We start from the raw sequence: 14,204 nt of genomic DNA on the forward strand, positions 1-14,204 counted from the left end.
CTGAGCTGTTGGCTCTGCTTCAGGCCCAAAAGCAGTGAGTAAGAGAGAGGCCTGCTCAGGCAGAACATGGGACACTAGTGGCGGGGGCTGCAGCCCAACACTTGCCATCCGACTATGGGGGTGGGGCAGCCCTTTTTTCCTTAGCCTGGGGATGTCAGGTGGGTCAGCCTGGTGGAGAGCTGGCTCTGCTGACCCGGGAGGCACCCTGGGTTCCCCCTGGCCTGGTGGCAGGAGGAGATGGCCACTGCATCCAGTGTCTCCTCCTGGCGCTGGGGGCCCCTGATGGACAGAGGACGCTCGACCACTGACCGCCACCGCCAAGGGAGTCAGCCCGTGTCCCAGGCACCCGCACCTCTCCCTGCCTGGAGCTCAGCTCGCGGGGTTGGCTAGGGAGGGATGGGGAGTGGAATCCAGACACCAGGTCACCCTTCCGGGAGCCTTTTTTCCAGCTGGGAAGAGAGGGAATCAAAGGAAAGGAAGACACGGCTCTGGGGGTCCACGCCGAGAGCGAAGGGTAAAGCTCACACTGGCAAACTTGAGTGCGCGGCCCCTCCGCAGAGGACCGGGGCTCAGGAGGCGGGGACGCCCCTGAAAACAGGGCAGGAGCGTTTCCAACCCCTGCGGACTGCGATGCAGTAGAAAACGCGGCCGCCTGCACCGGGGGAAGTCTCCAGAAATACAGGCATGCCTGGGTGTGCGCTCAACTTCTCCGGAAGCTGGGAGGGGCCGAGAGACTCAACTTCTCCGGAAGCTGGGAGGGGGGCGAGGAACGTTTCTGCACTTGCCCTCGGCTTCTGAACTTTGTACTTTGCGTGTGTACTTTGTGCTTTGGTCCTGTGTCCCTGCAGACCTGTGACCACACACGCACACGCAGGCGCGCGCACACGCGAACTGAGGGCTCGCTGGCGTTGCTGGAGGCTCTCACAGCCCCTCCGGACGCGTTAAGCTAACCCAGGTCCCATCCTTGACACCGTGGCACCCCCAGGCCCACTGCGCCCTCGCACTCGAAGCGGGTACCTGCGGGAAGCGCTCGCTGCGCCCTTGTCTCCCTTGGAGGAGACTCTGGCCTGGCCGGCCGGCTTCTCCCTCCGTGGGGACGCTAGCGCGCACCGCCCGGCAGCGCGGGACGCTCCCTGACGCCGGTCCTCGCGGGCCTTCCCACTCGGGGAGCTTCCCTCCGACACCCGAGCCCAGTCCCGAGGCTCGCGGAGGCCGAGGCGCACTGTGGGGCCCTCCCCGGCCCCGCCCTTTCCCGCCGCGTCCCCGCCCCCTCGCCCCGCCTCCGGCCTCCTACGAGAGCTCGAGACCTCCCGGCTACTCGGAAGCCCTTGGACCGCCCGGACCGGACGATGGAGGCGACCGGCAGCGTCGGGAAGGCTCCGGGCGGCCCCCGGGTGCTGGTGGTGGGCGGCGGCATCGCGGGGTTGGGCGCGGCGCAGAGACTCTGCGGCCACTCCGCTTTCCCGCACCTGCGGGTCCTGGAGGCCACGGCCCGCGCCGGGGGCCGCATCCGCTCGGAGCGCAGCTTCGGTAACCGCCCCTCCCGGAGCCCCTCCCGGAACCCAACCGGTTGCGCGCGAGCTCGCCGGCCCCCACCAGCCCTGCGCGCAGCTGACCGCCCCGGCCGCCTTACCGGGCCCCCCGAGGAAATCCCCGCTCGCTTAATCGGCCAGAGTTCACCGCCCCAAACTCAAGACTCAGAGTTAGTCAGGAGGGCGCCGGCCAGGGAAGGCGACCTACGGCTCCACAAGGCCTCCCTGGTTGTGCCCCACAGACCCCCCACCCAGCCCCGGGGTACGCCCACCCTGCACCCCTCTCTCTGGTCCAGACCGCCCGACAAGTGCTCTCCTGCCCAGGTGCTCCCCTTAAACTGGGTCTGACAGGGCTCTTGGGGACAGTGTGGTCACATCCTACTTGGGAAGGGCAGCGTGGGCGTGGCCCAGGAGAAGGGCTCGCAGTGACCGTTCTGAGAAAGGAACCCCCAGGTGGCATCTGCTGTCCCCTCGCAGGTGGCGTGGTGGAGGTGGGCGCGCACTGGATCCATGGGCCCTCCCGGGGCAACCCCGTCTTCCAGCTGGCTGCTGAGTACGGGCTGCTGGGGGAGAAGGAGCTGTCCGAGGAGAACCAGCTGGTGGAGACCGGGGGTCACGTGGGCCTGCCCTCCGTGAGCTACGCCAGCTCCGGGGCCCGCGTGAGCCTCCAACTGGTGGCGGAGATGGCGACTCTCTTCTACGGCCTGATAGACCAGACCCGGGAGTTCCTGTATGCTGCGGAGACCCCGGTGCCCAGCGTCGGGGAGTACCTCAAGAAGGAGATTGGCCAGCACGTGACCGGCTGGACAGAGGATGAGGAGACCAGGAAGCTGAAGCTGGCCGTCCTGAACTCCTTCTTCAACCTGGAATGCTGTGTGAGCGGCACCCACAGCATGGACCTGGTGGCCCTTGCACCCTTTGGGGAGTACACCGTGCTGCCGGGTCTGGACTGCACCTTTTCTAAGTGCGTGCCTGAGCCCCTGCCGCGCCAGTCCTCCCACCAGGCTCCCCAGGGCCCCGGGGTTGGCCATTCTCTGCTCTTGCTTGGGTATGGGAGGGACAAGAGACCATTTGTCCTCCCCATTCAGACAGACTGGTTGCTCCTTTCTCTAGTTTTGCTCATTTAAGCCAAAAAAGTTATTTCTGAGAGAGGGTGGTTAAAATACGAAAGGTAAGGCCGGGCGTGGTGGCTCACTCCTGTAATCCCAGCACTTCGGGAGGCCAAGGCGGGCAGATCACGAGGTCAGGAGTTCAAGAACAGCCTGGCCAACGTGGTGAAACCCCATCTCTACTAAAAATACAAAAATTAGCCAGGTGTGTGGGCACGTGCCTGTAGTCCCAGCTACTTGTTAGGCTGAGGCAGAAGAATTGCTTGAACCTGGGAGATGGAGGTTGCAGTGAGCCAATGCCATGCCATTGCACTCCAAGCCTGGGGGACAGAGTGAGACTCTGTCTCAAAAGAAAAAAACAAACAAACAAACAAACAAAAACCAGAAGGAAAGACTTCTCTTGCTCCTGTATTTGTGAGGGGCTTCGACTGCAGAGGGGGCCAGACATCCCTGTAGCAGGGTGGCTGCTGGGTACCAGGTACAGGTGAGACCCTCCTTGGGCTGTCCCCTCACTCTCCTAGACGTCACCCCTGGTGTTGTCCTCAAGGCTCCTGGCCAGGCGATGGGCATTTGTGAGTCAGGAACTCTGAGGTGGTAAGGAGGAAGCCCTGGTTCTGGCAAATTGCTTTGGGAGCTCTGTGCCCACTGAACCCTCCCTTATGGCCTGGAGGGCAGGTATGAGCATCCTTGCGGTGGAAAACCACAGAGTGCAGCTGGCCCCAAGTGATGGAGAGCTCCCTGCAGCTACCTTTGATGTGGGTGGGAACTCCGAGCAGGTATTTCCACCAGCCCTGCCCTTCCAGGGACTGGGCCTCTACGAAACCAGCACTTCTGTCTTCCTAGGGGCTACCAAGGGCTCACAAACTGCATGATGGCCTCCCTGCCGGAGGACACGGTGGTTTTTGAGAAGCCTGTGAAGACCATCCACTGGAACGGGTCCTTCCAGGAGGCAGCCTTTCCCGGCGAGACTTTTCCCGTGTCGGTAGAGTGTGAGGATGGAGACCGGTTCCCAGTGCACCACGTCATCGTCACCGTGCCCTTAGGTAAGTCAGGTTTTCAACCCAAATCCCTATCCCAAGTGCCCCTGCCTCAGTTGGCTCTGGGGCATTTGCTTGTGTACGAAGCTCACATTTTCATTCTAATAATTTCCAGATAGGTGGAAGGAATGATTCTGTTATGTTTTGTAGCAATTGCATGCTTTGGAATTAAGGGTTTCACTGTAAGAAAAAACGTGAGTGAATATGTGTCCTGCTTGCTTGGAGGTAACCGTTAGGATTGGGACGACCTTGGAGATTAACCACACTGCACTTTGCTGGAGACAGGAAAAGGCATGGAAAGCCTGGTCTCAAGGTCAGGCCTGGGGTGACCTGTTGAAGGAGCCATGTGTATAGTTCTGTTTAATTCTAGATCTGGTGATTTAGATCTGTCCTCGAGTAGAGGTGGTTTGAAGCTGTTTTGTGAAAGGTGGAGATGGTTGAAAACAGAGTTATAGGATAATTGCTGTCAACTGGACATTTGCTTCACACGGGTTTCACGCTGCCATGGGTCTCTGCCTGAGTTATCTCATTGACTCCTCAGGCAGCCTTGGGAGGTGTCTGTCACCATCCCCCATTTGACAGATTTGAACATCTAGGCAATTAGAAGTTACTTAATTGCCCAAGTTCACAAAGCTAGCAAGTGCCGGCACTCACTTGGAAATCTAGGTGTGATTGAAGGTTGTGATGAAAAGCAAGAGCCTCTGCAGCCCTAACTCCTGTCTCCAAGGGGTGGCTGTGCCCTCTCCAGGGCAGGGATGAGCACTCAGACCTCACTGCTGTTCCCAGAGATGGAGTCATCGTCCACACATGAACATCTGCTGCTGGCTGGGCGTGGTGGCCTATGCCTGTAATCTCAGCACTTTGGGAAGCCGAGGCAAGCGAATCACCTGAGGTCAGGAGTTCGAGACCGGCCTGGTCAACATGGTGAAACCCTGTCTTTACTAAAAATCCAAAAATCAGCTGGTCATGATGGCAGGCACCTGTAATCCCAGCTACTTGAGAGGCTGAGGCAGGAGAATTGCTTGAACCCAGGAGGCGGAGGTTGTAGTGAGCCGAGATGGTGCCATTGCACTCCAGCCTGGGTGACAGAGTGAGACTCTGTCTCAAAAAAACAAACAAAAAAACAAACCCAAAAATCTGCTGCTCAGTTTGCCTCTTTTTTTTTTTTTTCCTTAATAGAACTTGTCAGTTTTTCCAAATCAGCACACAGAGATCTACAGCAGTCTTTTTTGTTTCCCTCCAGTGACTTTGTTCATTCTTGTTTGGAGTATGTAGTTGCAGGGCCTGCTAAGTGCTGATCACTGGGGACATTTTCAGTAGATACATTGTTACAACTGTGAGCATTTTGTTTATAAGGAGCCAATTCACAAAAATTAGCGGTTGGGTGCTTGTAATCCCAGCTACTCAGGAGGCTGAGACAGGAGAATTGCTTGAACCCAGGAGGCAGAGGTTGCAGTGAGCTGAGATCGTGCCATTGCACTCCAGCCTGGGCAACCAGTGTGAAACTCTGTCTCAAAAAAAAAAAAAAAAAAAAAAAAGGAGCCAGTTAATTTGCCATGCAGTGTTTTCTTGTCATTATTTCATAAGTGCAGATGGAAAGTTAGGTGGTCTTCACGTTTCTATTTCATGTAGTTTTACATGTGTACTTAAAAACACTTGTGATAGCCAGGCAGGGTGGCTCATGCCTGTAATCCCAGCACTTTGGGAGGCTGAGGTGGGTGGATCACCTGAAGTCAGGAGTTCAAGACCAGCCTAACCAACATGGCGAGACCCCATCTCTACTAAAAATAGAAAAATTAGCTGGGCGTGGTGGTAGGTGTCTGAAATCCCAGCTACTTGGGAAGCTGAGGCAGGAGAATTGCTAGAACTAGGAGGCAGAGATTGCAGTGAGCCGAGATCATATCATTGCATTCCAGCTTGGGCAACAGAGCAAGAATCCATCTCAAAAAAAAAAAAAAAAAAAAAGAAAACCCAAAAAACAAAAAAACACTTGTGTGAAAGGTGGGGAACGGTGGCTCATGCCTGTAATCCCAGCAGTTTGGGAGGCCAAGGTGGGAGGATTGCTTGAGCCAGGGAGGTCAAGGCTGCAGCGAGCCCTGATCATGATGCTGCATGCACTCTAGCCTGGGCAGCAGAGCAAGACTCTATCTCAGAAACAAGGAAAAAAAAGTAAAACTGCTTGTGTGAATGTGTCTGTAGGATAAATCCCAGTAGGGGAAATTGCTGGGTCCAAGGTCTAGACAGACAGGACTTCCAAGGATGTAAGTAGAGTCCAATTCTGAATTCCAGGTTTTCTTAAGGAACGTCTGGACACCTTCTTTGACCCTCCACTGCCGGCTGAGAAGGCAGAAGCCATCAGGAAGATAGGCTTCGGGACCAATAATAAAATCTTCCTGGAGTTTGAGGAGCCCTTCTGGGAGCCCGACTGCCAGCTGATCCAGCTGGTGTGGGACGACTCGTCGCCCCTGGAGGACGCTGCCCCTGCGCTGCAGGATGCCTGGTTCCGGAAGCTCATTGGCTTTGTGGTCCTGCCTGCCTTTGCGTACGTTTGCTCCCTGAGAGGCTCTGTGAGTAGCTGGCTCATAGGCCTTCATCTGATGGAGGACGCAGCAGTGTGTCCGTTCACTGCAGGGCATTTCTGGGGGTTTAATGGGTAGGGATCCCATGAGCCCCCCCAGGTGCTGGCTGCACCTGGGCCTGACCCCTGCAGGGACAGATGGCGCCCTGCTGTATGCAGGTTGTCAGCATCCCTCAGGGCCCAGAATGTATCTGTGGACTTGCAGACAGGCTCGGTCTTCAGTCAGTGGGAACGCGTTTATTGGAATGTTGCAGGGAGCTGGGGCTTGTAGATACAGAAGATCTTTGAAACACCACCTGCCCATACCTGGGGAGACAATACTTAACCAGGATGAAATAATTGAAGGAAACATTCCTAGAAGTAATGGAATCGTGGACCCATAGAGGAAGGGCTCACTTGTATGGGCTGGACCTCTTAGAAACAGCATACGTAGACCACGTGGTGATTCAGGAGATAATCCCATGAGTGATGTGGGGATGGAGGGACTGACTTTTCCAGCAAGATTAAAACACAAAGACAGCCTGTTGTAGTCAGATGGCAGATACAATTCCATGTTTCCATTGAGAGATGCTGCAGGAGGGGCACTGAGTTCTTGTTCTGAAAGGCCTGGGATGGGGTGGGAGTGTAGGGCATGCCTGCCAGACGGTTCATAGTCGCCGTCCACTGGGAGCAGGAGGCTGCAGGCTGCAGACCAGCCCTGCACCTGTGATGGGGGAAGCCTGTGTGTCTCCTTCACACTGAAGAGAAAACTAGCATTCCGACCAGGCGTGGTGGCTCACACCTGTCATCCCTGCACTTTGGGAGGCTGAGGGGGTGGATCACCTGAGGTCAGGAGTTCGAGACCAGCCTGGCCAACATGATGAAACCCCGTCTCTACTAAAAATACACAAAATTAGCTGGGTGTGGTGGCGGGCACCTGTAATCACAGCTACTCAGGAGGCTGAGGCAGGACAATCGCTTGAACCTGGGAGGCAGAGGTTGCAGTGAGCTGAGATTGTGCCATAGCACTCCAGCCTGGGCAACAAGAGCAAAACTCTGTCTAAAAAAAAAAAAAGAAAAAGAAAAAGAAAGAAAACTGGCATTCCAGGTGTTGAGATAGGCCTGGGTTGCTGGTGGGCAGCCGGGTGGGTGACTGTGTAGCCACCTGCCCCAGCCCCAGTCCTACCTCCTGTGCTCTCTTGCTTAGGACATCAGTGGGATCCTGAGTGCTTTGGTGGGACCCTGTCTGTGGCATGGGATGGTAGTTATCCCATCCTTTTATATACCTGCAAAGGGTTGGGGATCTCAAAGAGCTTTTGTTTATGTGAGTCATATCTGTAAATGTACCCCATGATAAATTAATTATTATTATTATTTTTTTGAGACGGAGTCTCGCTCTGTCGCCCAGGCTGGAGTGCAGTGGTGCTATCTCGGCTACTGCAAGCTCCGCCTCCCGGGTTCACACCATTCTCCTGCCTCAGCCTCCTGAGTAGCTGGGACTATAGGCACCCGCCACCACGCCCTGTTAATTTTTTGTATTTTTAGTAGAGACGGTGTTTCACCATGTTAGCCAGGATGGTCTCGATCTCGAACTCGTGAACTGCCCGCCTCGGCCTCCCAAAGTGCTGGGGTTACAGGCGTGAGCCCGGCCACCACATGATAAATTAAATTATTATTTGAGATGATAGTAACAAACCTATTCCATGTTAGCATAAATAACATTTTTTAATGAACATTTTCTTAAAATTTAATGAAGGGTGGCAGCAGTTTTGTCTTTTCTGCAAAACCTTTTTTTTTTTTTTTTTTTTTTTTTGAGACAAGTTCTCCCTGTCACCCAGGCTGGAATGCATGGAATGCAGTGGCATGATCTTGGCTCACTGCAACCTCTGCCTCCTGGGTTCAAGCGATTCTCCTGCCTCAGCCTCCCGAGTAGCTGGAATTAACAGGTATGCGCCACCATGCCCAGCTAATTTTTTTTTTTTTTTTTTTTTTTTTGAGACGGAGTCTCGCTCTGTCGCCCAGGCTGGAGTGCAGTGGCGCAATCTCGGCTCACTGCAAGCTCCGCCTCCCGGGTTCACGCCATTCTCCTGCCTCAGCCTCCTGAGTAGCTGGGACTACAGGCGCCCGCCCCTGCGCCCGGCTAATTTTTTCTATTTTTAGTAGAGACGGGGTTTCACCATGGTCTCGATCTCCTGACCTTGTGATCCGCCCACCTCGGCCTCCCAAAGTGCTGGGATTACAGGCGTGAGCCACCACGCCCGGCCCCAGCTAATTTTTGTAATTTTAGTAAAGACAGGGTTTTGACATGTTGGCCAGGCTGGTCTCGAACTCCTGGCCTCAAGTGATCCGCCCACCTCGGCCTCCCAAAGTGCTGGGATTACAGGTGTGAGCCACCACGCCCGGCCTTTTCTGCAAAACTCTTTAGTGTTACACTTAATAGAAGACATCTGGGTTCTCAGGCCTCCTCTGCATTCATTCTGTGGTGATGTTTTATTTTGGTTGAAACATAGGAAGAAAATCTGGATCTACATGGATATGTGGTTGGAAGAAGGAGTGAAACTTATTTATTTATGTAATTATTTATTTATTTATTTATGAGATGGAGTTTTGCTCTTGTCACCCAGGCTGGAGTGCAATAGCTCAATCTTGGCTCATTGCAACCTCTGCCTCCTGGGTTCAGGCATTTCTCCTACCTCAGCCTCCCGAGTAGCTGGGATTACAGGCATGCACCACCACGCCTGGCTAATTTAGTATTTTTAACAGAGACGAGGTTTCTCCATGTTGTTCAGGCTGGTCTCGAACTCCTGACCTCAAGTGATCTGCCCGCCTTGGCCTCCCAAAGTACTGGGATTACAGGCGTGAACCACCATGTCCAGCCAAAGGAGTGATATTTAAACAGCTTTTCAAATGATTGTGGGTATTCTTTGATACTACACCAAAAGTCAAGAAGTAGTAGTAGTTCCTTAAAGGTTGACCAAATATGAAATTGGAGAGCACACCGGTGAATTTTTTGTCTTCTGTGACACTGAAATCTATTTGTCTGTCTTGTACTTCAAATGGATCTTTTACCTATCCATGACTTTAGTCATTTGGAAAATACTAGGCTGGGTGTGGTGGCTCATGCCGGTAATTCCAGCACTTTGGAAGGCCAAGGTGTGCAGATAGCTTGAACTCAGGAGTTCAAGACCAGCCTGGGCAACATAGCGAGACCCCGTCTCTACCAAAAATACAAAAAAAAATAGCCAGACATGGTGGCGTGTGCCTGTGGTCCCAGCTACTGGGAGGCTGAGGCAGGAGGATTGCTTGAGCCCAGGAGGTGGAGGTTGCAGTGACTTGTGATCAAGCCACTGAACTCCAGCCTGGGCAACAGAGCGAGGCCCTGTCTTAAAAAAAGAAAAAATATATATACTGGTTCATGTAGTCTTCCAAATGTTGATACATTTCCTTATACGATATAAAAAAACCAAAATTATTAACATACCACTGATCTCAGAAAAGTCTTTCGGTATCGGGAAGCTGTGATGCTGTTGGTGGCAGAAACAAGCTTTTCTAAAAAAGCTTGTTTTTAGAAAAACAAGCAGTTTTTGCTTGAGAGCTTAAACTTTGTCAGTGTCTATAAATCCTATTTGTTAGTTGTTTTCCTGTGACAGAGACACTTTGCTCGTTTTCAAGAAAATGTCGCCAAATACCAGACCATGGTTTGTCTGTCCGGAGCTCCCCTGAGTTCTGAGCCAGCCCCGCCAGGAGTGAGCTTGTGCAGGGCGAGTCCTCCACGGCCACCGTGCACCACGCACAGCAGGAGTGTTCTACGTGGATCCCGCTTCTCCACACAGATTATTATTATTTTCTGAGACAGAGTCTCGCTTTGTCGCCCGGGCTGGAGTGCAGTGGCGCAGTCTTGGCTCACTGCAACCTCCACCTCCCGGGTTCACGCCATTCTCCTGCCTCAGCCTCCCGAGTAGCTGGGACTACAGGCGCCCACGACCATGCCAGGCTAATTTTTTATTTTTATTAGAGACTGGGTTTCACCATATTGGCCAGGCTGGTCTTGAGCGCCTGACCTTGTGATCTGCCCGCCTCGGCCTCCCAAAGTGCTGGGATTACAGGTATGAGCCACCGTGCCTGACCCTCCACGCAGATAGTTAAAAAGACATGAACTCGAGGGTCAAGATTTAATAAAATTAGTAACTTTTACTGCCTATCAAGGACATTCTCAAGTGAAAGCAGCATTTTTATTTATTTTCTAATGTATATATTTTAACTTTTATATTCAGAGGCAGGGGTACCCGTGCAGGTTTGTTATATAGCTAACCGTGTGTCATGGGGGCTTGTACAGATTCGTTCATCACCCAGGAATTAAACCTAGTACCCATTAGTTATTTCTCCTGCTCCTCTCCCTCCTCCCATCCTCCACCCTCCCGTAGGCCCCAGTGTGTGTGCTCATCATTTAGCTCCCACTTGAAAGGGAAAACATGTGCTGTCTGCTTTTCTGTTCCTGTGTTAGTTTGCTGAGGATAATGGCCTCCAGCTCCAGCCATGTCCCTACAAAGGACATGATCTTGTTCTTTTATGGCTGCAAAAAGCAGCATTTTGTAACCTGCTTGTGTGGCAGTGGGAACGCCTGCAGGCGAGTGTGGGTCCCGTTGCTGTCTCGATTCTGCTAAGGGACAGTTCTTGCACAGGTGGAAATGTTGGCGTGGTGGAAACAGCAAATGCTGTCTTAGCATCTGAAGATGGCTGTGACCTTGAGGGTCCCTGGCAGGGTCTTCGGACCCCCAGGACTTTGCAGCCTGAGGGACGCTCCGTGGGGATGGCTCCTTGTGCCCCTGGGGCCGCTGCTCCATAGGGGGCTCCTTGCTGAGAGACGTGGGCAGAGAGCTGGGCTGGACGCCGCCATCCCACGGGTCTCTTTCTCCATGCAGGTCTGTCCACGTTCTCTGTGGGTTCATTGCTGGGCTTGAGTCTGAGTTCATGGAGACTCTGTCGGATGAAGAAGTACTTCTGTGTCTCACCCAAGTGCTCCGAAGAATGACAGGTACTCACCACACACGCCGGTTCCTGCCTCTGCTCGTTACTGGCTGATCTCTAAACAGAAACTAGGCTTTTCAGAACAGAGAAGAACTAAATTTGGCTGACTCTGTATATCTCCAGGGACCATCCTTCCTCATGTTAGTGGGGTCAGTAACAGTTCTTACCTCCGAGGAACTGAAATGACTTTGCAAACACTTCCTACTTCTGCCACTGAAATAAATGCCGTTGTCCTTGATCAGAGTTTTACAGAGGAGGAACCCAAGGCTCGGAAACAGGAGCATGCTGCTGTCACAGGCTCCTGGGTCCCAGCCTGCTGTTCTCCAGTCAGGGTCGGCAGGAAGGGCCTTTCCTGATGCACTCTGCTGCTCGGTTTTTCTCCTGTGTAGCATCTTTCACGTTAAACTGCTCAATCTTTAAAAATGACACAAACAAGGGCTGGGCGCGGTGGCTCACGCCTGTAATCCCAGCACTTTGGGAGGCCGAGGCGGGCGGATCACAAGGTCAGGAGATCGAGACCATGGTGAAACCCCGTCTCTACTAAAAATAGAAAAAATTAGCCGGGCGCAGTGGCGGGCGCCTGTAGTCCCAGCTACTCGGGAGGCTGAGGCAGGAGAATGGCGTGAACTCGGGAGGCGGAGCTTGCAGTGAGCCCAGATTGCGCCATTGCACTCCAGCCTGGGCGACAGAGTGAGACTCCGTCTCAAAAAAAAAAAAATGACACAAACAGTTGCAGACCTGTGGGTGAGAGTTCTTGGTTAACATGCAGTGTCTCTGTGGCTCAGGAAACCCACAGCTCCCCGCGCCTAAGAGCGTCCTGCGGTCTTGCTGGCACAGCGCCCCGTACACTCGGGGCTCCTACAGCTACGTGGCCGTGGGCAGCACTGGGGGTGACCTGGACCTGCTGGCTCAGCCCCTCCCTGCAGACGGCGCCGGCGCCCAGGTATGTGGTGTGCCCCAGTCAGGGGATGTGGGTCCGGCTGCAGAGGCCCCCGCTGAGTCTCAGTGCTGCAGGAGCACCCACCAGTGACGGGTGGGCTGGGACCCCAGACTCAGAAGCCATTTTCTTGTTGAAACTAAGAATAATTTTTAAATGTATTGTTTTTGTGAGAATTATACACACATATAGCTTAAAAAGCACACTCAGAGAATTCTGCAGTGCTAACAAAATAAAATAAAACCAAAACAGCAGGTGGAGCCCCTTTTGCCCTTCCCAGACTGTGCTCCCAGCTGATTCTGACTGCTAAGTTTACCGCATCTCTAAAAACATGTTTCTGCTACCACTTTTTGAGAAACATTTCCTATGCAAAATGTCAAACATACAAAAGTAGGTAGAACCTTTGAGTGCCCACCAGGCTTCCCCTAAGTCAAGCTTGCTCCCCACCTGGCCCCGCCTTTACTTATTAAGCATGTCTCACACAGGACATTCACCTGGGGATATTTTGGTGCCTGTCTCTAAAAGATAAAGACATGCTCGTAAAATACTTAACTGTGATGCCGAGGGCAGTGGCTCACACCGGTAATCCTAGTGCTTTGGGAGGCCGAGGCAGGAGGTTTGCTGAGGCCAAGAGTTTGAGACCAGCCTGGGCAACATAGTGAGAGTCGGTCTCCACATACACACAAAAAAGTAGCCAGGCACGGTAGCATGCACTGTAGTCCCAGCTGCTCGGGCTTGGGTCCAGTTGAGGCTGGAGTAAGCTATGACTGCGCCACTGGACTCCAGCCTGGGTGTCAGAGCAAGACTGTCTCAGAAAACATACAAATAAAACCATATAACTATGATACTATTTACCCACTTAAAAACTAACAATCATTCCTCAATATGATCCAATATTTAGTCAGTGTTCAGTTTTCCAATCAGCTCATGATCACTCTTCAGTGAGCCTGCTTGGAAATGTTGCTGCGTGCGTTTTCAGTTCCAGGTGTTATTAATTGACTTCTCATTACATCAGATAAAGTTGTAGCTTTCTTCCACCCCTCTGCCCACCCGACTCCCAGATCCGTCCCCAACCCTCCCCATATATGATCCAGTAGTTGTGGCCACATCACTATTCAGTGTTTACACCACCTTGTTTTCTCTAAATGCTGTTCACACCTGAGCTGCGGGGAGCAGCGCTTCCTTTCCCACCCATTGGTGAATGTGTGTGGGCGGTTTTCCTGCCGGTTGATAGATATGGGTGAGCCGTTTTCCTGCCGGTTGATAGATATGGGTGAGCTGTTTTCCTGGCGGTTGATGGATACGTGTGAGCCGTTTTCCTGGCTGTTGGTGGGTACGTGCGCGAGCCCTTTTCTCTCTCGTTGGTGGAGGTATGTGAGCTGTGTTTTCCCACCTCTTGGTGGATGCTCGTGAGCCATTTTCTGTGTGTTTATCTGCCCAGACCCTGCTGTCTGAATTGCATCCCCATTCTAACCCTGGCTCTTCTTTGCAGCTCCAGATCCTGTTTGCAGGGGAAGCCACACATCGCACGTTTTACTCCACGACGCACGGTGCTCTGCTGTCGGGATGGAGGGAGGCTGACCGCCTGCTCAGTCTGTGGGCCCCACAGGTGCAGCAGCCCAGGCCGAGGCTCTAGCTGGGTCCAGCCTGCTCTGTTCTTCCTGTGCCAGGGGAGGCTGGGACCCTCGTTTCCTCTGACAGATTTCAATCTGACTTGATATTTGGGGATGTTAATGAGAGTCCTCTGGTTTTTGGTAACTGGAGCCATCTTCTCAGTTCTTGTGTCTGTTATTGGAGTCTGGCCAGGGTTGACTTGAGCTAAGACACCGGATGCTCATGGAGATGCCGGGCACATAAAGCACATTACAGCCGCAGCGTCCAGAGCCGTCCTTCCTGCCTCGAGGCTGTCCTGTCCTTCCTGCCTTGGGGCTCTAGCATCTGCTGCTGTTGTCTTTGTCTTGCTCCAGGCCCAGGTTACACAGGGCCTTTTGTCTCCAATCCCCA

At 53.2% G+C, this 14,204-nt stretch overlaps 1 protein-coding gene across 2 annotated transcripts; it reads left to right on the plus strand.

Moving 5' to 3' along the window:
- The first annotated feature begins 1,294 nt into the window (after positions 1-1,294).
- On the plus strand, positions 1,295-14,074 carry PAOX (polyamine oxidase). Of its 2 annotated transcripts, XM_065521675.1 has the most exons (8): positions 1,295-1,530; positions 2,010-2,496; positions 3,485-3,684; positions 5,968-6,220; positions 8,074-8,181; positions 11,158-11,270; positions 12,049-12,206; positions 13,693-14,074. In XM_065521675.1, the coding sequence occupies exons 1-8, from the start codon at positions 1,350-1,352 to the stop codon at positions 13,834-13,836; spliced, it is 1,644 nt and encodes a 547-aa protein (XP_065377747.1). In that variant the 5' UTR covers positions 1,295-1,349; the 3' UTR covers positions 13,837-14,074. The 2 variants fall into 2 exon arrangements, with proteins under 2 accessions (XP_065377747.1, XP_005566852.3); XM_005566795.4 differs by lacking the exon at positions 8,074-8,181.
- Positions 14,075-14,204: the final 130 nt, after the last annotated feature.

Source organism: Macaca fascicularis, chromosome 9, assembly GCF_037993035.2.
Source record: "Macaca fascicularis isolate 582-1 chromosome 9, T2T-MFA8v1.1".
NCBI lineage: Eukaryota > Metazoa > Chordata > Mammalia > Primates > Cercopithecidae > Macaca > Macaca fascicularis.

Bases quoted from the DNA above. Each gene is read 5' to 3' on its own strand.
- PAOX (XM_065521675.1), top strand. From the start codon at position 1,350: ATGGAGGCGACCGGCAGCGTCGGGAAGGCTCCGGGCGGCCCCCGGGTG. The intron at 6,221-8,073 runs GTACGTTTGCTC...CCTGTCACCCAG, and splicing joins GTGGTCCTGCCTGCCTTTGC to GCTGGAATGCATGGAATGCA. The intron at 8,182-11,157 runs GTATGCGCCACC...TTCTCCATGCAG, and splicing joins CGAGTAGCTGGAATTAACAG to GTCTGTCCACGTTCTCTGTG.